Source organism: Cololabis saira, chromosome 2 (genome assembly GCF_033807715.1).
Source record: "Cololabis saira isolate AMF1-May2022 chromosome 2, fColSai1.1, whole genome shotgun sequence".
NCBI classification, from domain to species: Eukaryota; Metazoa; Chordata; class Actinopteri; order Beloniformes; family Belonidae; genus Cololabis; species Cololabis saira.
The window spans coordinates 13,119,658-13,146,886 of record NC_084588.1 but is presented as its reverse complement, the minus strand read 5'-3'; the positions used below and the strand labels follow the sequence as shown (position 1 = coordinate 13,146,886).

The 27,229-nt window shown below is 39.7% G+C and overlaps 2 protein-coding genes across 3 annotated transcripts in view; one reads left to right on the top strand and one right to left on the bottom strand.

Moving 5' to 3' along the window:
• Positions 1-785: 785 nt before the first annotated feature.
• LOC133458409 (troponin I, fast skeletal muscle-like) lies at positions 786-3,323 on the bottom strand. The gene is made up of 6 exons (XM_061738271.1): positions 3,293-3,323; positions 3,161-3,197; positions 2,492-2,620; positions 1,595-1,684; positions 1,181-1,357; positions 786-979 (listed from the first exon to the last, which is right to left on the bottom strand). Exons 1-6 carry the CDS (start codon positions 3,298-3,300, stop codon positions 893-895), a joined length of 528 nt encoding a protein of 175 aa, XP_061594255.1. The 5' UTR covers positions 3,301-3,323; the 3' UTR covers positions 786-892.
• A 5,129-nt stretch (positions 3,324-8,452) lies between these two features.
• LOC133458376 (Golgi apparatus protein 1-like) overlaps positions 8,453-27,229 on the top strand; it is a 51,445-nt gene continuing 32,668 nt past the window's right edge. For both annotated transcript variants that reach the window (XM_061738206.1, XM_061738197.1), the window contains exons 1-5: positions 8,453-8,822; positions 20,555-20,584; positions 23,608-23,694; positions 23,784-23,999; positions 26,137-26,340. In XM_061738206.1, the coding sequence (XP_061594190.1) occupies positions 8,460-8,822; positions 20,555-20,584; positions 23,608-23,694; positions 23,784-23,999; positions 26,137-26,340 (900 nt within the window). In that variant the 5' untranslated portion in view covers positions 8,453-8,459. The remainder of the gene's footprint in view (positions 8,823-20,554; positions 20,585-23,607; positions 23,695-23,783; positions 24,000-26,136; positions 26,341-27,229) is intronic.

Sequence of the window (27,229 nt, the reverse complement as noted above, 5' to 3'; positions counted from 1 at the left end):
TGCCAATGAAGAAGTCATTCTGTAAATGTGAATCTTGTCTTTTCCAATCAATCTTACACGTATACATTATATGAGGTCAAATGTACAACACTTGTCATCACACCTAAACCACATTTTACATCAACATGTCCCTTCAAAGTGCCTTCAATTGCCAACATGACTAATGAATTTGACTGTCTTATCTGTACACAATGACACAATGATTAAACATTCTGATGGCACTGACAAGTATATTGACACAAAAACTTGCTTTTGAGGGATGGACTAAGGATTTTGAGCAAGAGACTGGCTTTTGCAGGTGATCCACAGTGTTTTGCTATTTGTTCAAACTGTTTTGAGAAATGCACTTGATCTTCTGCAAATTGCAAGAATGATTGGAAAAATGTACCAAAGTGATTGAGAAAAACTGTAATAAAAAACATGAATGTGGGCATTTAAAAGAAATATCAGCACCTAGCTTTTTTCAATAAGTTATGTCATTAATATGTATGACTAAATATGTAAATACAGCTATTTTGCCCTGACTCCTGTGCATACTGTCTGTAAGTATTGTTTTCATGTAGGCTATGTCATTTCACGTAATTCACTTAATCTTTTTTTAAATACTTAGATACTTACTTTTATTCTTATTATCAATGTTTTTTTATAAACACTGAATTTTCCTTATCGTGACTCTGCTATGACACAAGTTTTTCTTGTTAATGTGGGAAACGGTGAAATGAAACCAGTTAACCTTTATTCTTCTCACTTTTAAGATGTTTTTTGCCTTAAACTTTTATTAAATGTGTAAAAACATACATTAGTCTGTTTATCATGCACAAGATTGACAATACTGATTCACATCACAACAAATATAGTCATGCTGGTCAACAGCAGAACTAAACAATAAAATTCAGGCCTCCGTCTCAAACATTTTCTTCCTGCCATCCATCCCCGCCTTGTCTTCAATGTTCTTCCTCCAGTCGCCTGTTTGTTTCTCCTGAGAGAAACAGATAAAGAGAAAACAGTAAGCTGATCAGCTAACTTACATACCAGTAAAAGTACTCTTTTATTTTGTTTAATTAAGGTTTTCTGTTCCTTTTGCTTTTTAAGATGTTTGTGGTTTAAATATTGAAGATTTGCCGTTGCACTTTTGGAGAGCATTCCAAGGTTATTTTTGTTTTCTGACTGAGGCCCCCACCTCTTCCTTGACCTCCTTCTTGACCTGCCTCAGGTTGCCTCTGAGGTCTAAGGACACTTTATGTTTGGAGCCCAGCAGGGCGGCCAGCATGGCGTCAGCTGACATCCGCACCCTCCTCAAGGTCGGCTTCTTAAACTTCCCATTCAGATCCTGAACCTTCAGCTTCAAGTCCTCGATCTGACAGAAGAAAGTTACTAGCGTATGTTTAATTGAAGACATTTGCCATGTTCAAATGCCAATGATGGCCTTCAGGATGCATCCAGATATTCTAGTCTATATATTGCTTCATAGCATTTGTTTCTGTTGAAGATAAACAATCAAATACAAAGTAAAAATATATACATATTTTACAGTAAATGATGAGCCCTGAAGAAGCTAGTGAATGACAGAACCAGGAAATTGTAAAAGATGTACCTCTTTGTTGGATTTTGTCACTTTGATCTGGATGTCATATCGCTCGTCATCCACCAAATCGATCTGCTTGTGAAGCTGCCGACACAGTTCCTGTAGATAGAGAGGAAGCGTCAGGCGTTACTCTGGTAAGACAAGCTTGGTGCATCAAATTGGAAATTTGAACACAGCAAGGGAGCCAATCTCTGAACATTTTACAAAACACACACACACACTCTCTCAAGTATACACACACTCATATTCTTTTATTTTTATTTCTCTGCAGACAGTATGAACTCCAGATATTTTACACGTTTCATCATCAACTTCCTTTCGTTTATTCATAAACATCAATTTCTGCAATTCAAGTCTGAAACGCATTCCAAAACAAAGTTGCTAAATGGGAAATAAAGTTGTTGTCAGGAGGTGAAAGAAAAAATACTGATGTCCTTTCAAATGTGACGACAACAGGCGACTCTTATGATGTTTCGTGCAAAAGCCGTTTTTCAGTCTTTGAGGAGCAAACAGGAGTAAAAGGTCTCCACTGTCAACAAATGTTAACAATGATCTGCATATTTCTTTTTAATTAAATTCAAATTCAAAAATACTTTGTAAATCCCTGAAAGGAATTCAACTAATCGATTATTCTTGCTACTTGCTTCATTAAATGTTTGAAGGAACCTGCAGGCGTTAACCTGCAGGTCATAAAGGGAACATGCTCCAGGTTGAGACGGTCTCCGGTGACCTCACATCCCTCAGAGGATGCTGCACCAAGAACCTCGCTCATCAGTGGCTGATATAACCACATGAATAGCTTCGCAAACAGCAATATCCAAAGCTCATAATGACTGCAACATTGAACTGACACCACTTCAAAATGATTTGGAGATGTAGTGTGGAATCATCCAGACGGTGGTTGACCTGGAGCTCATGCATGCAGCCTGGGATGGACAGACGGGGGCAGTTGTCCTGCATGTACGTCCTCTTCTCCTCCTCCGCCTCTCGTTCCTGCTCTTCCACCATGTCCTGACCAATCTGCAGCAGCAGGCTCTGAGAGGGGGAGGACAAGACGGCTCAGACTTTCACACAGTTTCAAACATGATCAGGACGGTCGTCTTCAACAACTGCAGTAGAGGAGGTTTACAGACATGAAGCGATGTTATGCAAATTATTTATTCATAATTTTTTATTTGAATTCAGTCCATTAGAATCCAAAGGAACTCAGAATCCATATTAATGATTGATGTGTGCATGAAACCATATATTTATTTGCCTGAAATGAGCACAAACTCAAAGGCCTTGACATAGCTCAACTGTATTAGTTTGGTTTGGACGACCGAAGCCGGAGAATATGTCACTGAGTGAGTGTTTTATGTATCTTTTACCTCACCAGTGAGCAGAACAAAGCTGCGACATCTATTTCAATAATCAAGACGCCTGGTGCATGAACAAAGACATTTTCAGCATTTGAAATCTCTGAGGATCAAGCAGATTCATACCAACTTTGGAAACATCTAAACTAAAAGGCCACCAACATTTGATGAGAGCAGACTCAGTCTCAAGAGTTAAAATAGCAAGCTCTTACTCTACCTTGAGATGGTTTCTGCGACTTGGTGTCATCTTTTTTCTTTAAAGAAAGAAAAAGCAGAAGCAGAAGAAATTTGATTCAGGTATTTTTGCACGTCCCGTTCATTCAGAAATCCATCTTAGAGTTGGACTTACTCGGCCATCTTGCTGGTAGATGAATCCTGCTGGTATCTGAGAACTGAGAAGAATGAAGCAGCTTTCTGGTCTCTTTATAGATGTTGGTCCAGTGTGTGTGTGTGTGTGTGTGTGTGTGTGTGTGTGTGTGTGTGTGTGTGTGTGTGTGTGTGTGTGTGTGTGTGTGTGTGTCTGGAGTAGAGGGAGAGAACAGCACCAGTTGTCTTTAGCACACGCTGGGGATGGCAGCTGAACGTGAAACAAACTCCTCAGGAATGTTCTTCTGGATGTTTCTCCACCAATGTTGGGTCACGACGAGGACCCCCCAGTTCTGGTGCCTTTGAAGGGTTCACTTATATCCGCTCAGAGATTGAGGCTGGTGAGAAAAATGGAAATAAAAAAAGTTATCAAAAACCCATCGGCGAGCCTCCCTGTCACACGGAGGGATCAAACCAGGAGATGGAACGACACGCCCCGCCTTGTTTTTGCTCATTTTTGAGTCTGAGTCAATCAGTTTAATGATCAGTGGTGAATAATCACACTGTTTTCTGTTTCTGCAACATAAACAGATAACAAGAAAGTTTGACGTGGAATTAAAAGATTAAATCAAAGATCTGCTATCAGGGAAATGAAGAATGCAAGAAAGAAAAAGAAAAATGTCTATTTTCAATAAACCCAGCTAAAACCAATTCTGCTATTAATAAAAAAGAAAATTTCAAGCTCAGTGTCATAAAGGTTGGAAGCCTTGGTTCTGGCCTCTTCATTTCCTGACTCACCTCAGTCATCATCTGCAACTCATCTCTCTGCTGTTTGTGTCATTTCTGGAAAACAGGGACTCGTCGGTCACAGAAACAAGGACGTATGTAAGTGTTAACCACAGTTACTGCCATGGCAACTTGGATGAAACTAACTACAGTAAGATGAGGCCAGCGAGGGGAACAGGGGAGCATGCATGAGCAATAAAAGCTCCTTTCACCACCGAACCAGTTTAGGTTTAGACCTTTTTAACTAAAGGCAAGCAAGTGACCTTTTTTAGCTTTTCCCTTTGTCGCCAGTCACCACCATGGATCATCGTGTTCTACATATTTATTTGGTTTCACGCTGAATTCTTGAATGTTACAACAACAAGGAGGTAAAGAGAAAATAAAAACTGAATGGTTTTGTTACATGACCCCCATTAATCCAGAGTATGGCCAGGACTATGAGTGGGGCAGTGTTGGGTTCAGTGTCCTGCACAGAGACACTTTGGTACGTGACATTAAGGAGGGAAACTGATTCTACTGGCCACCGTTTCTTTCTTCACCCGATCTGGTCGTTCCTCGTATTGGAAATGTTTACCCACTGGAGCCTGTCCTGGATTTTCTTGGCGACATTAAAAACTGTATGGCTATAGCAGAAGTGACCATTTTTTGTACCTTCCAATTATAGAGGAAGTATCTCCAGCAAACTAGGGGACCTCACCCCGTTTTTGTCCAAAGCTGTGCTAAAACGGGGGTGTTATTGATTTTTGGCAAACCAATCTGTTCAATTAAATCACAGGTTTATTTTGAGATTCATAAAGAGAGACTGGGTATATATCATACGGAGCTGAGGAAGGCAAGGCAGTCATATTTCTCAGTGCCAAAACAACAATAATGCAGACTGTTCACTGCTGGTGACAGGCTAACAAATCCCCCCGAGTCAGCAGACCCTGAACTTCTATCCAACCGTGGCTGCAATGAGTTTGCCTCCTTCTTCACTGACAAGATTCAGAAAACCAGCCAGTCAGTCAGTGCATACGTGCCACCCCTGAGTCCACTTGCTGCCTCAATACTCTGCCAACAGGGTTTTTAAAAGTATTGCACATTGTATGGCCTCGTGAGGTTCACCAGGACCTTAATTTCATGTCAGCAGCCATATCTGCTTCTTTGTTTATGCTCCTTGATGTCTCATGGTTATTGTTGTTAGTTTGGGTAGGTTTCCTTGTTTGGCTTTGTATTTTTGTTCACAATATTTTAGATTCTGAGAGATACGCAGAAACAAGAGCAGGACGTACAAACTGCCTATTTAAATATGATAATGTCTTCAGTTAAAGTGTGTGGTCTCCAGACTTTAGGGTTAATCAGCAAAGGCTAGATTTCACTTTCACATGAAGTAAACAGTGATTAACCCATCTAGAGATTTTACACACAACCAATCAGAAATAGAATCAGCCTAAAAAAAGTGACGGCAGTTTTATAATGAATCTAAATTCTGCGGCAGCTGACGAGGCGAATGCTGCTCAAAGAGACGACTGTCGGGTTAATCAGAGTGCAAAAAGACATGTTTTGAAGCAAAAATACATAGTTAGAGCCAGGCTTCAAAAGATACAATTGCTGTGACAATTTATTCCAAATAAAAGCTGTAACTAAGACTGAGAGCAGGATGTGTGCAGCTGATGAACCAGAAAAAGCCTCCCAGCAGCTGCCAGCTCTAAACTGGGAGGATTTATTTCATCTTTCCGCTTCCTAAAATAAGCAACTGCGCAAGCAACCTGGGAGGGATGAGAGGATAAGAGGAGTCTGATAGAGACTCCTCAAGCATATCAATTTAGATTAATACCGCCTTTGGATATTTACTTTAACCCATTTAATGTGGGTGACAAATTGGAGAAAAAACACATTCCTCAAACAAAAAGGACGATCCATATATTCTATACACGTTTCTTGGTTTTTAATTAAATTAATCCATTAAAGATAATTTGTAGGCTTTATAGCATGATTTTATTTGCCTTCTTGTGATTTTATGAAGCTGTAAAGCACTTTGAATTACCTTGTGTAGGAATTGTGCTCTACAAATAAACATGCCTTGCCCTGTCTTAATTTGTACATGAGCAGATTCTCAGTTGGCTTAAAGGATTAAGTGGAAGGCAACTGGCCTTCTTTATTTGGTGCTTTGGGAGTCTCACGCCTTTTTGACCCCACAAGAGGTTAAATATCTGGGGATCACCACCGGTCAGCCAGAACTGGTCTACAAAGAACCAAAAGAAGAAGAAGTACGGTTACCAAATACACTTAAACAACAAAACAAAGCACAACTGATCATGAAGGTGTATGTTTATGAACAAAACAACTATTTCACTGTATCACAAACATCTTGGCTTGTTAGATTGAACCCAATGAAACGTTTTTCACTCTCAAACCAGGTCTAAACCTGCACAAACAATTAAAAAAGAAAAGAAAAATGACAAGCCTGAATATAAAAAAGATGGAGGGCACATGTAAAAAGAAATTAAGCTGAGTGATTCTTGCATTTACTTTGACTTTTATTTTTTTGCTTACATAATGGAGAAAAGATATTTCATGTTTTTTCCCACACCAACTTCCATTCGCTAATATCCATCCTTTTTTTGTATTTTGGGCCTGATTTTGGGCCTATAAACAAAGTTGGTACCACTTTGTAATGTTGGCTCACGACACTGAAGGCATTCTGCCACAATGATCAAGTATTTCTATCCTCATTTTCTCTCTTTCTTGGCGCAAACACATCTTTAGTTTTGAAATAGTTTGGAGTTTGTTAAAGCGGCATTTGTGAATGTCCCCTGCTGTGCTTAACACGTGTTTTCCACAATGATTCCTTGTCCATGTGGTTCTGTCAGATGTATATGATAAATATGGATCTTGATGCAGTGCTGGCTAAGGGATCAGAGATCACTGTCATCGGCGTTCATCCTTGTCTTTTCTCAACATTGCATTACAAACAGAGAAACTTGTGAATTCCTTGTAACCTACTTTGAGAATCTGTGTTTTCATTTGAATGATTTTCCCACACTTTTGTTGACAAAATGGAGAATCTCTTCATTCAGCCCTGAGTGGGTACAGTTTAAGTGTCACACCATTCATGGCTCCTAGTCTACTGATTATCCTCATCTACTGATTAGTTAAAAGCAGAGGACTAATTTCCCTTTGTAGGATGAATAAATATTAATAATCAATAAAATATGAAAAAAAATAAAAAAAATAAAATACCGTAATCAAATTACATTTTAGAAAAAGAAAGTGTTATTCTCTTTTTACCTTATTACTTGCCTTGTTTCTTTAACTTCCTTTGGGATGTGTTTCAGGTCTTAAATTTCATCTACTAACAAATAAAATTAAACATGGCTTGAAGAGTGCCTTCGGGTAAGTTTGTAAATGAAACTGTGTGATGGAGATATGAGCCCAAAGACAAATAACAGTTTGTATATTTTGCATATGATTTTTTTTTGGAGATAAATGGCATCCAGGATGCATTTTCATCCATTATTATTATAAGCCAGAGAAATTTAAAGGGGTGGAAGACATGTTATGAACAGACTGATAATCTGACTAAATTCATTACTTAATTCTGTGACGGCATTTCTTATTTTGACAAGGAAGGTCACAGGTCAAATGTGGAGGGAGGTGGCCACTTAGTTTAGAAAAGACAGAAAATGCAGGAGCTTTAATGCAACTATGTGTTTTGTTCAAACTAGCAAACAAGAGTTTCCACCCCAAAGTCCTTCAGGTCAGACGTTGAGCTTGACAAACTGCTCCTTATAACTCTGAGGCTGCTTGTCCATGTACGAGTTCCCTCTCTTGAAATATTTTTATGAACATGTGTTTTGTTTATTTAATGTATTTTGGCTTATGCTGTTGACTGCCAAAATGTATTGTTGTTTTCTGGTGCAGATGTAATGTGATTTGATAAAACAATAAATTCAAACTGTGTTAACTTTGCAGTAAAAGATTTTATAATAAACACTAACAAACACCCCCAGATTAGATTACGAAAATAACCAACATTTTGATAGATAGATGGATGGATGGATGGATGGATGGATGCATGGATGGATAGATAGATAGATAGATGGATAGATAGATAAATCGTCATGAGTAGTTATTTTCAATAGTTATTTTCTATTATTAATTAAGCTACTGGACCGCTTCTTGTTGTTTATCTTTTTTAAAGGAACTGAATAAATAAATGAATAAATAATAAAAGAATAAGCAGAGCAAAAATAAAAGGAGTCAAATAAATCACAATAATTTACATTTGAATAATGATTTTATTTCATGAAGTGACCGGAAATACTTTTATTTCATCAAGTGACCGGAAGTGGTGTTTTCCCGGGTAAACGGAGGCTCTTATTGTGAAGCCGCTGACCGGAAGAGAAGCATCTCACCCGGCCCAGCCTGACAGTTATGTGAAGATGGCGGCACACAGTCGCTCCCCGTTGTTGCAGCTGCTGTTGTTGTCGTCCGTCTGCCTCTGCAGCCTCGTCCCCGTCCTCGGCCTGAAGGCGGCGAGCGGTCCGGCCGAGCCGCCCAACCCGCCCAACCCGCCCGCCGCCGCGGTCAGAGCCGCGGAGCCGCCGGCCAAGGATGCACCTGCCGCGGCCGCCGCCGCCGCCGGGGCCGTGGGGGCCGTCGTCGGGGCCTCGCAGCCGCGCAGGGCGACCGGCTGGAAGCTGGCGGAGGAGGAGGCCTGCCGGGACGACCTGAGCCGCCTCTGCCCCAAGCACACGTGGACCAACAACCTGGCCGTGCTGGAGTGCCTGCAGGACCGCAGGGAGGTGAGGATGGGCGGGTCCGGCTGGCAGCAGTGCTGATGCGGCGGAGCTGATGCACCTGCCGGGGAACCGGGCTGATGAGGGGGGTCTGCCCGCTCCACCCGGCAGGTGCAGGGCAGGGGGAATACTTCAGTTTCTTACATTATAAGACAGATTTACGAGAAATCTAACATATCTACTCTACTTGTCAACCACTTAAAGACTACAAATATCTGCTCAGAATCTGATAGTTCTACCTTTTGCTGACACTGAAATGTGTGTAATTTCTATAATAGAGTATAAGTAGGTATAAAATTCCACTGGCCTGGAAAAACATCTATAAAAAATCATTCATTCCATCTGCCACAATCATTCTGAACACTATTAAATAGATCATTGCACTTTTAACAGGCACTAGTCATGTCTGTTCTAACTTATTTACTGTTTTTTTTCTTTTTAATGTATTTTTAATGTATTTATGCGTTTTCTATTGTAATGTGTCTTGATGGGAATGTGTGAATGTGGTTTCTGAGCCCTGTCAAAGAGGAATTTCTGTCACCATTTCTGTCACCAAGGCAAGGCAAGTTTATTTATATACTGTAGCACAATTCAACACAAGGTAATTCAAAGTGCTTTACATCGACATTAAAAGCGGCAAGACAAAATTAGACTGTAAATAACAAATAAAATGAAATAAAATTATGAGAAAAGAAGGTAAAATAATAAAAAGCACAAGTTGCTGAAAACTAAGGGAAGTAGAGTACAGCAGGCAAGTATTTAATTTAGGAATACACTTCAGTAAACAGTAATGTTTTTAGCCCTGGTTTAAAGGAGCTGACAGTTGGAGCAGACCTCAGGTTTACACTGATACAAATATTGTGCTTGATCTACTTAAAAAAAAAAGTCAACTTTTTGCATGAGATTAATATGTGTGGATCCAGAAAGACTAGTCTTTGTATAAACTACTTAATTTTATGTATGTAAATAATACATTTTGCAAAGTACAGTCAACTTAATTGTGTTAAGTTTACTTTATTTATCAAAATTAAGTTGACTTTAAAAAGAAAAAAAAGAGAAAAAAAAGAAAAAAAAAAGAAAAAAGAAGAAAACATTTAAAAAAAGGAAAAAAATAGAAAGGAAAAAAAAAAAGTTTACTTTACTTGCAAATTAATTTTGTACATACTAAAAATTAAGTAGTTTATACAAAGACTAGTCTTTCTTGATCTACATAAAAATCTCATGCGAAAAAGTCGCCTTAATTTTTTTAAAGTAGATCAAGCAAGATATTTTTTACTGTGGTGTTCTACTTAAATAATAAAGCATGTTTCATCTAAACGTTAGTCAATCTGCCCAATAGATTAAAATTGTTAAAGGAAAAGTAAATATGTTGTTTGTGTGTAAATGAAAAGATTGCCTGGGATTCACATAAATACTGCTTGTTAAGGAAAAAATGCACAATGTCTTGTTTTTTGAACAAATGCAGATTAAGTTCAAAACTAGATGTATTCATGTAAAGCAACACAGTTCATTTTTAATTGTAAATATCACAGATATGTTATATTTACATGCGCTTAGATACATTTTTTTCAGTGTACTTGTCAACCACAGCTAGTGACAGTTCTCGCGAGGCTAGTGACAATTCAGGTGGCTGTTTAAAAATTATTATATTATAAAACGGGAAATTTACGAGGGAAATACTAATACGGGAGGACGGCGGGAAAGAGGGCTAAAATACGGTAGTTTCCCGGCGAAAACGGGAGACTTGACAGGTATGTATAAAGGCAAACAAAAATATTGCAACATTTAACGTGGTTGTTTCAAAAACCTGAAAACCATTGTTCCCATGATGGTGTTAAGAAACCATCCGAGAGGCATGTTGTTAGACGGGAGTATTGACAGCTTTTATTGTTTGCTGGGTTGCCAGTTTAAACCAAATCTTGCTCTCAATTCATCTGGTTACAGTAATTATCTGGTTACAAATTAAGAGAGGATGAGGTTAATGGGCACACCGAAGTACAGGGTCATAACCTTTCAGTCTGAGCCTGTGTCCTGTTCAATATTCCTTACATACCTCTGGGTATCATTCTGTAATTTATTGAGTCTCCATAAATTATTGCCATTTACAGCTGGGAATTGCTGATCAAGAATCAAATTAATACCCCTGAATGTATTCAGTGTTTTTCTTTTATATAAATGTATGTGTAAATATATACATTTATGGGAGTTTACAGAATTACATCATCTGAAAATGTTCATCCAAATTAGGTAATCTTATAAAAAAAAAAACTTGTGATTCGTAGAAAATGAGGTAGAAAGTTGTTTTGTGGTTTTTAGTCAATATGAACGTGTATTTTATTCCGTGTAATTTTGTACTTCCTGTATAAAAGTGTTTCTCTGCCAGTGGAAATGTGGAATATTGTAGGGCTGTTCTGTTGATGAGAAATCTATTTAAGCAGAGTAACCTGTCTGGAGGTTTTCACATGTGCTGCCGTCTCAAAACAATATTGAGACATGAGCTTGGCTTCTGAGGGTAGTTTTCGTTGTATAAACTTGAAAATGATTCAGAGCTACAGCCTTAAAACCATTTATATGTATAATTATGTGTTTTGATTTGCTTTTCTTTCATTGTTGTCTTAGACCTGGAGTGCGTAGTGCCATTTTTAACGTTTTGAAAGTTATGATCAGCTTCAATCTTATACCACATCTTCACTCTGCACAACGCAGCTGCGTCCCATAAAGTACCCTGGTGAAGTAATTATGGACTTGGCTCGGTGTCAAATGCGAGCGCTTGTGTGTGTGCAGTAGGAATGGGCGATATTTTACCGTTCACGATAAACCGTCAAAAAAATTCCCCACGGTAAGAATTTGTCATCTCGCGGTAAAAACGATAAATTCCCGTTGATGATGTTTTTGTGTGAAGCTGATTTATGGTTCTGTGTTAAATCGACGCAGAAGGAAGGAAGGAAGGAAGGAAGGAAGGAAGGAAGGAAGGAAATGAGGCAAAAAGAAAAAGGAGGAAGGAAATGAGGCAAAAAGAAAAAGAAGGAAGGAAATGAGGCAAAAAGAAAAAGAAGGAAGGAAATGAGGCAAAAAGAAAAAGAAGGAAGGAAATGAGGCAAAAAGAAAAAGAAGGAAGGAAATGAGGCAAAAAGAAAGAAAGAAGGAAATGAGGCAAAAAGAAAGAAAGAAGGAAATGAGGCAAAAAGAAAGAAAGAAAGAAAGAAAGATTTCCGTTGATGACGTTTTTGTGTAACAAACAGCGGATCTGAGAGCGAGATAGATAGGTGGAGTTGAATTGGTATTTCTTTCATCGTCATTTTTATCGTTATTGGGATAAATGCCAGAAATTATCGTGATACATTTTTTAGTCCATACCGCCCATCCCTAGTGTGCAGTCATCCAGCAGTCAGGTGACCTGCAGGTTGATGTTAAACCACAGACTTCCTGCTTTTGTTTTATTCTCTGTGCCTCAGTGATTTCTATATATACACACACACACACACACACACACACACACACACACACACACACGCACACACATACATACATCTCCCACCAGACTGTTTATTTTTTAGATTTGTTGCCTTCTTTACTTAGAACTCCTGTTTAGTTGTATAGGTCTGTGCTCATAGGACCGGTAAACCGGGCTGTAATTCAGGAGGGTTCCAATCCCCGGCCAGTGGACCGACACTGGGCCGTGGAGCACGAACAGCTGGATGGTCCTTGTGCAGGCTCATGTCATCTTGTGTCGCATGTGGTTGACAAGTTGCAGGGAAAAAGCCGAGGACTCCCAGAAACTCATTGATATTTGCAAATATTTTACTACAAAATGTAGGGACACTGTGGAAAAAAATGCCAATTAAAACAGAATGCAGTGATTTGCAATCGTCAAACACGTGTTTTATTCACAGTAGAACATATTTAAAAATGGACACTTTACCATTTTGTAATTTTGGCTCACTTTGAAATTTATGGCAGCAACATATCTCAGAAGAAATAGGGACATGGATAACAAAAGGCTGGAAAAGTAAGTGGCGGTGAAAGGAAATGGCCGGAGGTAAACTGGGCAACTAATTAAGTTTACCGGTGATGAGTCAGGGACATGATTAGGAAACTATCTGCAAAAAACTGCCCTGACCAGTTGTGAAAGTATTTCAGGAGATTATAAGCATAACATTATGAAAATGTCGTAAATCTCCATCTGTATAATAGTTATACAATATCATTAAAAACGCCCAGGGATCTTTGTGCAAGGGACAAGGTCAAAAATCAATATTGGCTGCCGTTGATCTCTTAGCCCTCAGACAGCACTGCATTAAAAACAGGCGAGGTCACTGCACCGGCTCAGGAGCACTTCCAGAAATCACGGTCTAAGAGCAGTTTAAGAGCAGCATCCTCACATGCACATTACAGCTCCATCGCACACAGAAGAAGCCATATCTGTCTTCTCTGGGCCAAAGCTCATTTAAATGAACTAAAGCAAAGAGAAAAAAACTTGCCTGGAGTCAGAAGAATTTGTTTGCAACCGTAGACGCCGCGTCCTCTGGCCAGAAGAGGACAGAAATCATCTGGCTTGTTATCAGCTGTCAGTTCAAAAACCTGCATCACTGTTGCAACCCAGAAACACTTGTGTGCACAGGTTTTAGAGCAGCACATGTTCCCTTCCACACAACATCTCTCTCAACAATAAAACGGAACGCTACACAGCAATAAACATGGTCCTGCCCCAGCTTTTTTGAGATATCTTCTTCTCTTGTCATTCAAAATTACTGCTTTTTTTTTTTTCTTCTCTGCTGAGAATATTTAAAATATCTCTCTCTGACCTTTTGCGGATGATTACATCGTGTTCTGTACATCACAGACACGACTGAAACACTGATGTGGCTTCATGTTCACATAAAAAGTCTCTCAATAGTTTATTTTTGTCCACTCCGTCTCGCTACCTGCTCTTTTCAAATGAGACATTTTTCCGTATTGAACAAATATTTGCAAAACTGTATTTGTACAAGTTCGGGATCCAATGAGAGAGGGTGCTGGATTGAAAGTGTCAAGTCATTGAAAGTCCTTTTTAAATGACGTTTTTCAGGTTTTAGTCTTTTAGATCTGATGATTTGCTGCTCGTCTTTGCCATATTTGAAAATGGAGTGTTTTTGTAAAATTCTCACAAGATGCTAGTTTGTCTTTTAGGAGTTTGTGAAGAGCAATTTTCATTTTGTTTTTAATGTAATTTAATAACACATGGGCAGATTAACCCAGAAGGGAAGTGTTTAGTGAAGTTTTGTTCATCATTTATCTCCTTTTCTTTTGTTCAAAGTTTAGACTGATTAATAGAGACGTACATCGGCTGCTTTAGTCTCATACTCTTTACTGCCGTTAACAGATTTTAGTGGAGTTACTCATCCACCAGAACAAATAATCTCTCCATTCTTCTGCATCGATGAAACAAAACGGTGATAAACCAGAGGAGCACTGCGCACACTTCCATGCCAGGCCAAAGTCCTGTCGTTTGGGTTTAAAAGCTCAACCGGCACCATCATTAAACAGATTCATAATCTTCCTCAAACTAGGAATGTATCTCAGCTCTCATTTGAGTATTAACAAAGAAAAGCTGAACTAAATATGAAAATTTACCACCTGAAGTAAAATATTCAGATACAAAAAGATATTGTTTGATTTATCAGAGTTAAATGTTTCACTGTTTCAAAACTTGGAAAAATTTGATTTGTTTTCTTCAGTAGCCCTAATTCTCGTCCATATGCAATAAAGCAGTTTATGATTGAATTGTTTTAGAGAAGTAAAAGAGCAGAGAAGCAATACAAACTAGCCATAAAGTCTTGTTTATAACCACTAGAAGAATTCTTGTACTAATTTCTAAAACAATAAAGTAGGGCTGTGCGATTTTGGACAAAAATAAAATCCAGATTTTTTTCTCTGAAAACCCGATTTTCGATTTCGATTTTTTTGGTAAAACTACAAAAGACAATGGAATAAATTGTTTCAAATATTTTATCTTTATTTTTAAAGAAAAATAGCAAACAAATTTCCCTATTGGCAATGAAGTGTAATTGACATATCCTGTAAATCCTCCTTGAGTTTAGTAAAGTGACAACATTTACAATTTTCTTGACCAAACAAAGATGACTAGACGAGCTCTGTCTGTAATGCAGCCAGCTGCAAAAAAGGAAAATCGATTTTCCGATTTTCCTTTTTTTAACATCGTCTTGATTAATAAATCCGATTTAGATTTAAAATCGATTAATCGCACAGCCCTACAATAAAGCTGTTTTTGGGAGAGCATTTACTGCGGTGGTGAAGCATAGTCTAGCACCGTACCGACCTCTGAGCATACAGTAGCTGCCGAGTTGTGAATAAAGACCTAACAGCAAAGACATCCATATTTTATCCATCAACCAGTAACTGACAGGAAACTGTGGTACAAAAATACTAAAAACAATGATTAATGTAAGTTTGAAATATTTTCTCGGTTTAAATTTCAACAATAAAATGTTATGACATCTTGTCATTTTGTGGTTTTTAGTCTTAATTCTTTGCTATATTTTGTACGGGATGTCAATTTTTTGTCAATCTTGATATTCACCATCAGTTGGCAAACATAAACATTCAGACTTCAACCTGAATTTTTACTTTTTTCTTTTCTTTTTTTTTAATGATTTCTTTGCTATTTTACATACACCAAGGACCAACCCTGAGCCCTTTCTTATTTAACATGGTTATGGACAGGCTGACAGATCTCTCTGCTGTGAGAATAGGTGGAAGAAAACCCGGAGAGATATGTGCTAGAAGAAAAGAGGAGTTAAGATCAGTCACAGCGAGGCATGAAGAAACAGAAGAATCGATCAGGATGCAAATAATTGAGACGACAAAGGTGCAAGAGTTTAAACACTCGGGTGGACTGAGTGGAGAGGCGTGTCTGCAGTTATCTGTGTTAGAAGGGTTGCAGTGAGAGTAAAGGGGCAGATTTACAAGACTGTATAGACCAGCTCTTCTATAAGCCCTCGGAGACGGCAGTGCTGACCAGGAGAGGCAGCGCCTAAAACCTTCATTAATCAACTGCATACGGAGGCTCTTGTATGAACAATGATGATTAATGATTTCATTAAGAAAAAAAAAAAAACCTTGCAAAATATATAATGTCTTGTGGAGGTCATGATTGCTGATGTGAATGGTGCCTAAAAATGATAGCGGGGTTCACCTCTCTCACATTGTGATTAAAAGAAAACGTATTCAAAAGGATGCAAATGTCTGTGAAAAAGCCATTCCATCTCAGCTATTTCCCTGGAGTTTTTTTTAACCACCGTTCCCACCACTTCGTCTTCTGCTTCACCATGCTGACGTCAAACACACACATACACACACCTCCTCTGCCTGCCCGGAGCAATGCCCTCTTTACTGAGATAATTGCATCGGTTCGACTGTATAACAGCTGCGGCCTCCTGAAGAGTAAATGGCTCTTATAAATCTGCCTCATCTCCAGGAAAAGACACCCCACACACACACACACACACACACACACACACACACACACACACACACACACACAGAGCCAAAGCAGTACCAATGGTACTTTCAACACCGTATTTGAGAAATTAATCGTGATCAAAACCATGAAATCTGATGGCTGAGAACGATGAGCACGGTTATGAACTTATTTCTGGACTGTAAGTTACTTTGCTTTGGCACAAACTAGATTCATACACTTCAAGCTGTGGTCACTGAATCTGTCTGGCATTTAATAATTTTCAATTTGCAGCGTGGGCCGATGTTTCGCAGCTTGCAGAGCCGTGCAGGCAAGTGTCTGGCAGCGCACCTCTGGATTTTGATGCAGACATTTATGCTTGTTTTACCATGACTGTTTACACAAGTAGCAGCTGGTGATTATGTGGCCGTTTGGGACTGTGGATACTGGGGGCTTCTGCTGGCACACTGGCAATTAGATTGTTTTAAAATCCTCTTAGAGAAGATTATAAGATTCAGCAATTAAGTCATAAAAGCAAACATTGTTGCAGTCATACAGAGGTGTTTTACGCTCGGAAACAGTGCTCTGTAATGGTCTTAGCAATTACGGCACGAGCGAAAGAAATCAGCGGTTCACGTTAGTTGTTTAGTACCAGTACTGGAAATATTTGCTGATACTGTGCTGAAAATAATCAGTATATATACTTCTATGCACCATCCGATACCATGCAATTATAACAGAAGCTAGCATTGGAAGTTACGCAATACTTCCTGCTTGAGTTGCCAGGTTGATAAGCAGTGATGTGTGAGTTGTTAGAGCTGGATATCTAGTATTATCTTGTACTATGTTGATATGCTGCAACATTATTAAAGGTTTAAGAATCAATCACGTGAAAAAGCACAAGTTTAGCCAGCAAAAGGTGAAGGATGAACTGCAGCAGAAAAACTCCTAGACTTGGATTGATATTCATTCTCAGATTCCTTAATTTAATAGATATTATTTATTCAATTTAAAATAAAAAAAAATAGCACTGTTTTCAATCAATATTTGGTATTGAACAATATCCAATGCCCAGGAATCTATCAGTATTGGGAAAGAGAAAAGTGTTGTAACAGCTCTAACTCACGTGATATGCAGGGTATATCTATATTTTTATACAAATATTCACTATTATAATATTAACAATCTATAAGACGTCTGCAGTCTGGCTAATGTGAACCAGTATCAGCTTTAACATTTGTTTGTCCTGCTGTCTTTGTTTTCCTGCACTGTAACATACTGAAATTTGATACAAATGAATCCCTAATGAAACAACTCGTATTTACATTTCTTTTAAAATATGTATATGTAATCAAACATATCAGTTAGTGAGAAAATATCGAGTGAAATAATGTTAATTGCAGGTAGCTTTTTATTGCATGGCACCACGTTTGTTGGTATTTGTACAAAATAACAATACGGGGAGTGCTAACCACTCCCTCCACCGCGCTCAGAGAAAAACATGCCCGATCATGAGCACAAAGCCTACTAGGGCTGCCACGAACGACTATTGTCTTGTCGATAAATCTAACCTTTTTTTTTTTTTTTAGATTAATCCCACGATTATTTTTTTTCCACATTTTGATAGATCTTTCTGTTAAATGCCAACAAATAATACATTTGACCATTCTCCCAATTTTTTTACTTGTGAATAGATACAATTCATTTAATACATAAACCAAAGCATAAGTGTCTTAGGGCATCATTTGGTTCATTCAGAATAATCTCCATAAATCTAAAATAACTTATTCAAAGCAAAAAAGTGCAAACACTGTTTAAGATGTCACTTTGTGTAAAAGTCTTACTTTATTCTTTATTCATCTTAAATGAATGTTTTACCAGGTAATGGCAAGAAGAGGGATGTATATTTGCCAACTGTTATATTGACAGACGGCACAAATATGACTTTAATAGAAATCAATATTTAGTTTTAAGTGCTCAAAAAGACCCAAATAGGCTGGAAAACTTTGCAGCAGGCAAGCTGTTAGCATCATCGTTTTATTTTATACACTAGAAAATGATCAAGCCACGACTCATGAAAAATAAAAAAAAAACTTCATTTAAAGGAGCTTGAGGCTCCTTTTAAGAAATGAGACTCTCTAGCGCCACCCTTCGCCACAACGGCCGTCGGCGGTACTGCAGCCAACAGCGAAGCCGGCACGGGAGAACGGGGAGACTGTGCATGACGTCACATCCGCAGGACAGCGCTGGAAATTCAGGCCCAGAATTGCAGCACATTTTGCAGCACACAGCCTGTTCAAGGCAATGGAGAGACATACTAACTAGAGGAATCATTCTTTTGGGTTTGGAACGCTTCATCTGACATTATTACTAGAAAACTTAAAACGTATACGAATTTCTTTTCATAAATCCTGCCTCAATCCTGCCTCATGCTCCTTTAATAATGAGGTAAATGCTTATATTGTTGTAGTGTCGTCACTTTAAGGTTTGAGAACCACAGGATGTTTTTCTTCTGCTCACGCATGGCGGTTGTGCTGCTCTGATACGCTATTTCGATTTTACTGAACACCATTTTGTTGAGTTTCTCCCTGAAAAATGCTAAACCTGATGCTCAAATCCGGGGTAGAATTAAGGGGTAGAAGTTTAATTCGAAAAATGTATGCTACTTGTATTCGTATTGTCAGGGTGTTGTGTCCATGCGGCATGCTACGCATCGAGGCTTTCTACGCAATTCAACGTGTTTACGTAATCGATTACGTCAACATATCGCTGACAGCGCCAAAACCTACCTTGTCTGTGATTGGTTGGAGTGATGCTTGTAATGTTTTGAGTTTACAGTCAGGGCAGGTATAAAGGCAGGTTTTTATCACTGAAAGAGTTATAAATCTTGTGGATTACACTCCCTCTATAGGTGACCCGTAAACCAGCAGCACCTATTTTACAAATGCAATGTCATAATGAAGGCACATTTAATTTAATCTGTGTTTTGACTTCTGTCATCTAAAATGAATCTTGATTGGCAGACACAGCTCACGGCCTCAGCAAACGGAGGTAGAGTGAAACAAGCGAGCGCTTGCAGGCTCTTATGCTGACAATCCCCAAGAGGATTTTGGCACAGCTTGTCATACATGCCACTGCATTTAATTTTAGCTGATTAAAAAAAAATGCTGCGAAAACTGTTAGCTGCCACTGATGTGATGTTTTGAGCAAGTCTGCAGCTTACAATGTTGCATAGAAAAAAGGAGTAGGTGGGGCTTTACTTGGGTAATGCAGTCAAATATGCTTCATTTTTATATCTTGTTTATAAAGAAATAAAAGTATAATGTATGTATAAAAAATAAATGGTTTCAGTTCTCGATTAAAGGAGGCCTAACTTTGTACTTGTACACCCTCCACCCTTACTAACACCAATTATTCTCAGTTACCACTTCACTTTGAGCTGGCTCGCTGATTAGTCTCGTCTTGTTTTAAAAGTCTTTGATCTGAACAGAGCAGCTCTTCATTAATTAATAACTCATTGTGTGACTAATTGGTAATTTTTATCGAGGAGGCCACTGTGGGTCTGTATCCTCATTGCACTCATGCCTGACTGTGAAACACTGAGTGGAAAGGAGGGTTTAATGTCAGAGGAAAGGCTTTTTGTCTCTGCTCCCGTGGGCAGAGCAGAGTCATCGCAAAGTGCTTTTATGTCTTTTTATTGCAAGGTGATGTGAAGCTGTTAGAGGAGCTGCTGCTGCTGTTTCTCCTCTGATAGTGGAGAATGTTGTGGGCGAGTTTACCAAGAGCTTCTGCTGCTTTGTTCATATTAAACGGCTGCCTGTGCAGAGAGATGTTGCTTTGCTGGGTGTTTTAGTGTGACATCTGTACTGTTGTTTTTTTAAATGTTATTGCTGTAGTTTTTCTAAGGTTGTGGAAGGAAAGGAGCTGAGTGTCTTCTAGATCTTGTACGTTCATTTTATTTATTTGAAAGTAAGATTTTGTGTCTGTCGATTTTGAAATGTGACTATGAAACTTATCCACTCCTAATTATACTCAGAAAACACATTTAACTTTTAGACCTGCTGCATTTGCTGCAGCCAGTTGACCGTGTATTATTTAGTCTGGGGGTCTGTTAAATGTGTGGTTGTGTTGTCCATAGGGCTCTTTAACATAAACCTGCATAAACCTGCTCTTGATGTTTGCTCTCTGTAATACATGTGACCCTCTGAGCTTCAGAGATGCTAATAAATGTTTGCATCCATCTGAAGATTCTCCTTTCTCTCTCTCTCTCGTTTTGCAGGAAATTGACATTGCTCCCGACTGCAACCATGTGAGTATTTCCTCTAATACACAAACTATTTTTTGCCAAAATCAGCTGGAATCAGAAAATAACCTCTGTGTTAAATTATAAATGATGGAAAAAAAGGTTCCTGTACATGCGTGTTTAAGTGCAGTATGGTAACAGCTCACGTCATTTCCTCCCGACTGTCGCCCGGCGCTTCTTTCAGGAGGGGGGATTGGACTGAAGTGAAGGTTTGATGCACTCTGGGCTCTTTAGCTGTGAACTTTAGGTCAGGACTCTACTGGAATGAGTTGGATTTCACTGAATGACTGAAAATTGGAATATAATCGATCTGAAATGGGTTTTACTGGACTTGTCTTTGGTCTCAATTCTCCTAAATTGACCTGATCTGTAAGACCCGCCCTCCCCTAGTTACTGTTACTAACTCAGACAAGCTATCGCTCTTGTTTACATTTTTACGATGACGACTGCCTGTGTGAAAACTTTGTTCCAGGTTGTTTTGACAAACTTTAGACACAGAAACCTTTAGTAATGTTATGTCCCTCAAGAGTACTGTTGCTTTATTTACCTTAAAACAAATATATGCATCCCTCTTGATGTTCTGGACATAAAGTAGAGAGTTAAATTCAAAGCAGACATTCAGCTCTGTTTTGTTTGGGCTAAGGAAATTGAATAAAATAAACTATTCATGGAATCTGTGTTAAATATCCCAGATGCTTTTAAAAAAATATAATGCAATAAACTTGATTAAACAAATGAGAGTTGAAAATCTTCCAATATTTTCCTATGGAGTTCTGGTTCCTCTGTAACTGATACTCAACAGCTATTGGCTCATCTGCGTTTTAGGGGCGGATCCAACTGATGGCTCAGCTGAATCGCTTGTGTTAAATAAAAAGACATCAATTGGATTTTGTTATTAGTGCTTTTAAAATATTCTGTAAGTAGTAAAGGGAAAAAAATCAACAAACATAAAACATTTTGTAAGATCTTTAATTATTTAAATGTTCATTTGATCTCTGAAGCTTTTAATCTGCTGATGCAGTTTGTATTTTTAGCAGTAGCTTTGATAAATACTTGGTTTAAAGACAACCAGAGCTGACGACCCCACAAACCTCACATCCCTCTGATGTTCAGCCAGAAGTTCACCTCCGTCTGCATCAACATATCTCTTAATCTCTTCTCGCCGTCAACCGAGTCATAAACCTTCACTCCCCCCAACCCCCTCCCATAAACTCTCTCTCTCTCATTTTGCCTTATTTCCTGGGCGGCCTGACTGTCAGTAGCTGTTATCTGAGGCTGCTGCAGCTGGAGCCTTCGTGGCAACAACACAATAAACACACAAAAGAAAGAAAGAGAGGAGTTTAAAAGGAAACCTTGACTAAGAAGACTTGCACAGCCTCAGTATGTTCTAACTCCCTTCTTCCACTGAAAGACGTCAAAGACGCATGAAATGTTGCAGATATCGACTACAATGCCCATCGTGACTTTACATGTGCAGTTAGCTTCAGTTGACATGAGGGGGGTGACAGGTGACTCTTGCTGTAAGCTACAATGTTCTGTAACCCCCTCCCTCTCCTGCTAATCTCTATCACAAACACTGGGTCCTGCTGTTTCCCACTAAACCCTCAGTCACAGCTCTTCTCTCGTTAAACTTCACGCTGTTCCCAGCCACCATGGTAATTTAACTATTTGGACTTGAGCAGTCCCACGAGTCGGCCTTAACTGCCACGAGACCGTCCTCAGTCAAAGTGACCTTCCTCCCCCTCGATATGCTACAAGAGCTTTACTGTGAAAAGCTGCTGACAGAAGATGGAGCTTCTCTGATGGCTTTAAAGGCACAGACACGGCAGACTGAGCTCCGAGCCTGCCGTCCCGCCGCTCAGATCTGCACGCATGTACACTTTCACTGATGTTTTAGTCTTTAGCTGTTCGCATTATTCAGGATCAAACCAATCAAACACCAGTGAGCTTTCATATAATGACCACTGTTGTGAGTAAACACGTCTCGGGGAAACCTGCATCCTTGCATTCACATGAATGCTATATTTGAGTTCAGTGCCAACATTTTATCTTTGAGGTTAAAGCTAACCTGGAAGTCAGACAAATTGCGGTTCCTCTACTGACCACTAGGGGCGCTGCTCCGTGTTGAAATGTCCGCTTGTGCTGCAGAAGTAAACGCTAGCAGGGCGTGAGTTGGTCTGGAGAGGTCTGAGGAGGACGAAGCTTGGCTAAGAGCAGGGAGCTTGTACTGTCAGCTAAACGCAACAAACCTCCTTCAGACGTATGCCTGCACCTTCGCAGCTGCTCTGGCTCTGACCGGCTGAATCGAGCCGGGAGCCATGGCACATCGTTTCAGTCCCAAGCGTAAGTCCACTGGGACCCATAGTCGCAGCGCTATGCTTGCTCGCCTGCAGCAACCCGAGCCACCGCGGGTCCCAGCAGAGCCCGCTCGTCCCCGTTTCAACTCTGTCGTTTGTTTTAGATGTCACATGAGGCTGTTTCAGAAATTTGATCAGCATGTAGGTAAAGTAATATTATTTAGCATTACAGCTTTGTAGAAGCCAAGTTAGCCAAGCCGAAATGGCTAAATGTGATGGACATTAAGTGGGCGTGTCCCAGTCGGCTTCTCAGGTCTATTTGAAGAGGATTACACTCATTTAGTTGAAGTTAAGCGTCTCCCGAATAAACTAATTAAATTGTTGTTTTCTTTTTCTTTCATAATTCTTTTTATTGATTTTCACTTGCACATAAACAAAACATTAAACATTCCGTCCCCACAACGAACTTCCCTTACCCCTGCTGTCACTCAATGATGTTAGGCTTACTCTACTTAGTGAAATTTTACAACATATGGACAAAAATGTCCAGAGTGAGAAACCAATTACTACAAGGCACTTGGTGAAACACAGTATAATTGAAGACTAAAACGGATTGTAGAAACAGCATGACAAGGCCTGAGACGTCAGCAACCCAATATGTCTATCTGTCAAAAAGGTATTACTACACTTGTGTGGAGGGTTTAAATTGTTGTTTTCTTTGTGTTATGTTAGCTTCTGTGGAGCTACAAACTCAATCTGACCACGGATCCAAAGTTTGAGTCCGTGGCCACGGAGGTCTGCAAGAGCACCATCGCTGAGGTCGGTCCGCTTCTTCATCAGGACGTCGGCGCTCCAACTCAGTCAGTCCTTTGTCTCTTATGGAATCGTTCCTTGTTCCACTCGTGCAGATAAAGGAGTGTAACGAGGTGGAGAGGGGGAGGGGCTACCTGGTGTCGTGTCTGGTGGATCACCGGGACAACATCAGCGAGTACCAGTGCAACCAGTACGTCACCAAGATGACCAGCATCATCTTCAGCGACTACAGGTTGATCTGCGGCTTCATGGACAAATGCAAAGAAGATATTAACAGCCTGCGCTGTGGAAGCATCAACGTGGGACACAAGGTGAGGGGTAGGGGTGTGTGTGTGTGTGTGTGTGTGTGTGTGTGTGTGTGTGTGTGTGTGTGTGTGTGTGTGTGTGTGTGTGTGTGTGTGTGTGTGTGTGTGTGTGTGTGTGTGTGTGTGTGTGTGTGTGTGTGTGTGTGTGTGTGTGTGTGTGTGTGTGTGTGTGTGTGTGTGTGTGTGTGTGTGTGTGTGTGTGTGTGTGGTTAAAGATAATCAAGATAATGAGCAATCAAGTAAATCGAAAATGTTTTTACTTACCGTAAGTTAATGATTAATATGAATCACAGTAACTAAATAAATCATCCTGATCCAGCTGTCTCCATATTGATTCATTTTCTGCATTTGATACTTTTCATTCTCAGTTTTAACACAACAAAACCTAAATAAACTCAGCACAAATAGTAAAGATCAGCAGCCACGGCAGCCTGGCTCCTCCTCCTCATGCTGGTCACCAGCCTGCTCACACTGCTGTGGATGGATCCCATTCTACAACCAGCATTTGTTGCAGGTCAGCCAACGTGGTTGTGTTGGTCACTGTGGCACGAATATCCCCCCCAGCTGATCCCACAAGTGTTCAATGAGGTTGAGGTCAGAAGCTGCAGCTCTTCCATCCTCTCCACTCCCAGATTCTGGAGGTCTCTGATAAACCTGCTCTGTGAGGGAGGAGCGTTGTCATCTTGGAGGATAGACTCCGGTCCCAGACTGTGGAGATATGGGATTGCCACCGTTGGCAGAATCTCATCTTGATATCTTTGCATTGAGATTGCCTCCCATGATGACAAGCCTCATTTTTCCAGCGAGGGAAATGCCGCCCCCCACCATCACACTGCCTCCACCAAAACATGTTACTCTATCGGTGCAGCGTTCAGCATAGTTCTCCACACTTTGATCCATTTGCCAGAATCTGGACTCAACGCTGAACGTAACGTTCCTCCACATGTTCAGGTTCCAGTGCACGTGTTACCGACACCAGTGCAAATATTCCTGATGGTGAGGGACAGTGATGGCCTCCTGGCAGCTCTAGGAGACCAGAGATTGGCTGCGTGCAGTCTGTTCCAGAGAGACTACAGCACTTAAGTACTGACAGGGTGAGGAGAGGGTCTACTTGGGGTGTCGTCTTCTTGATACAACTACTTTGCGGCCTGTTTTGCAGAACACCAGCTTGAAGTAGTCCGATGCCACAGGCCTATGCAGATCAGTTAAACTTGGCATGATGATTCTGGGAGCAGAAACTTACTGACTACTATCGCAGGTCCAACGCTCACAGGTGTCTGGAGGTACCAGAACCTCAAAACAAGACTCAACAGCAACATAAGCTGTTACGCATTGGCAGAGAAGATTTGGCAAAGTTTTCATAGGTGCAACCCACATACTCAGCTCTGCTGCTCATCCCACAAACGTGGCACCATTTCAAAGGGAAATGAAGAGGTTTTCCAAATGTATAAGTTTTATTACAAAGAAGCATTGTTATAACAAAGAAATAACCAGGCAAACACAAATGTCCTTACTTTTTGTGCTACGTCTAGACAACACACAAACAATTGTTGACATACGTTACATGTTAAAAATAAGTGGTTTGAGGTTCAAAGCGCTCCATCGGGCAAATATGAAGAGATAAAAGCTGAGTCCAGCTGATTGAGTGAGTGAATTCTCAATCAAATAAATAAAAGGGGGGTGGTTGGATGATTACTGGGATTGTTGTTATTTGTTGGCATTCAGTTCAGTGATGGCAAACATCTGCTTTCATCCTGGAGGTCCTGGCTTTGAACGTCCGGCAGAGTCTGCAAGACAGTGGCAGTTATAACATGTAAGGCAGTGTTGGGACCGATCTTTGATGATGCTTCATGTAGGCAATGTGTCCCAAAGATGTCATCACATGTTAAGAAGAGGAGTTTAATTATCCCCCAGATCTTTTGATCACGTTCTGGAGAATTTTTTTCCATCTCCTTCAATGTGGTTTAGATACTAGTCTATGGGGTATACTTGTAGGTTTATTTGGTAGAAAAGGCTTCAATTTATTCAGAAAAACTTGTCAGACCTTTTTAATTGAGTTATTTATCATCTGTGTTTTATTCTATTGAACTGTAGGTTTTGGTTCGTTGGTTGACCATGACTGTGTAAATGAATCTCTCTGCAGGACATCCACTCCCAGGGCGAGGTGATCGCCTGTCTGGAGAAGGCGCTGGTGAAGGAGGCGGAGCAGCCGGATCGTGGTCGTCCAATCAAAGAGGAATGCCAGAAATCGATCCTTCGGGTGGCGGAGCTGTCATCAGACGACTTCCACCTGGACAGATACCTCTACTTCGCCTGCCGAGACGACCGCGAGAGGTTCTGCCAGAATGTAAGGAGACTCGCAGTCAAACAACCTGCATTCAGACCACAAGCACGTTAAAGCAGTTCAGCTTAAAAGCTGGAATTATTCTTATTGGTTTCCAAATTAAGTTGTGGGCAAATTTTTTACAAATCGGACAATAAAAAAAAGTACTTTTTATTAAATAAAAAGATTAAAAGATCTTCATTGCTGTTAATTGCAGTTAGATAGTGAACATGTTTTGACAGGTTTTTGAGATGAGCTTCTGGGAACCAAATCTAATTGATTACATTAGATTTTCCTTTAATTGCCCCACAAGGGGAAATTCACATTGTTACAGCAGCAAGACAAAAAAAGAAGAAATACAACAGGGACATATAATAGCAGGTAATACCACCAGTATCAGCAGTTGTACGTGGGCTCGTGAAAAAAGAAAAGAAGATTGCACATTGTTAATATATTATTACTATTATATACAATGGTTATTGCACATTAAGTACTGCACATTATTATTATTATTATTATTATTATTATTATTATTATTAGTACTATTGATGTACATTGTTTAAACGTTTCTGATGCTATTTTCCAAATATTAAAATGTTACTTCGTCTGTTTGCAACATGGACACAGACAGAACTTGAAAACATAGAAAGTATTTGAAGAAAAATTGATACAAAAAAGACTATTTCCAAATTGATAGTCTTCCTGCAAAAAGATGATACATTTCTGAGCAGCCTGAGTCAGCTGTGAGCCCTCAGGGATCAGGTCTTTCTCTCTCTGTCTCTGTAATTTGATAGTTTTACAGCTTTTTGTGGAAGTTCAAGTTCTGAGAAGTTTCAAATGAGGTCCCACATAAATCAGAGATAAAACCTTTGTCCACCTTTGTCTCTCTTAACTTGTTGACGTCACTGAGAGA

Excerpts from the sequence above, each read along its gene's own strand:
- LOC133458409 (XM_061738271.1), bottom strand. Across the intron at positions 1,685-2,491 it reads GCTGCATGCATGAGCTCCAG|GAACTGTGTCGGCAGCTTCA; the intron begins GTCAACCACCGT and ends CTCTATCTACAG. Across the intron at positions 980-1,180 it reads AGAAGGAGGTCAAGGAAGAG|GAGAAACAAACAGGCGACTG; the intron begins GTGGGGGCCTCA and ends TGTTTCTCTCAG.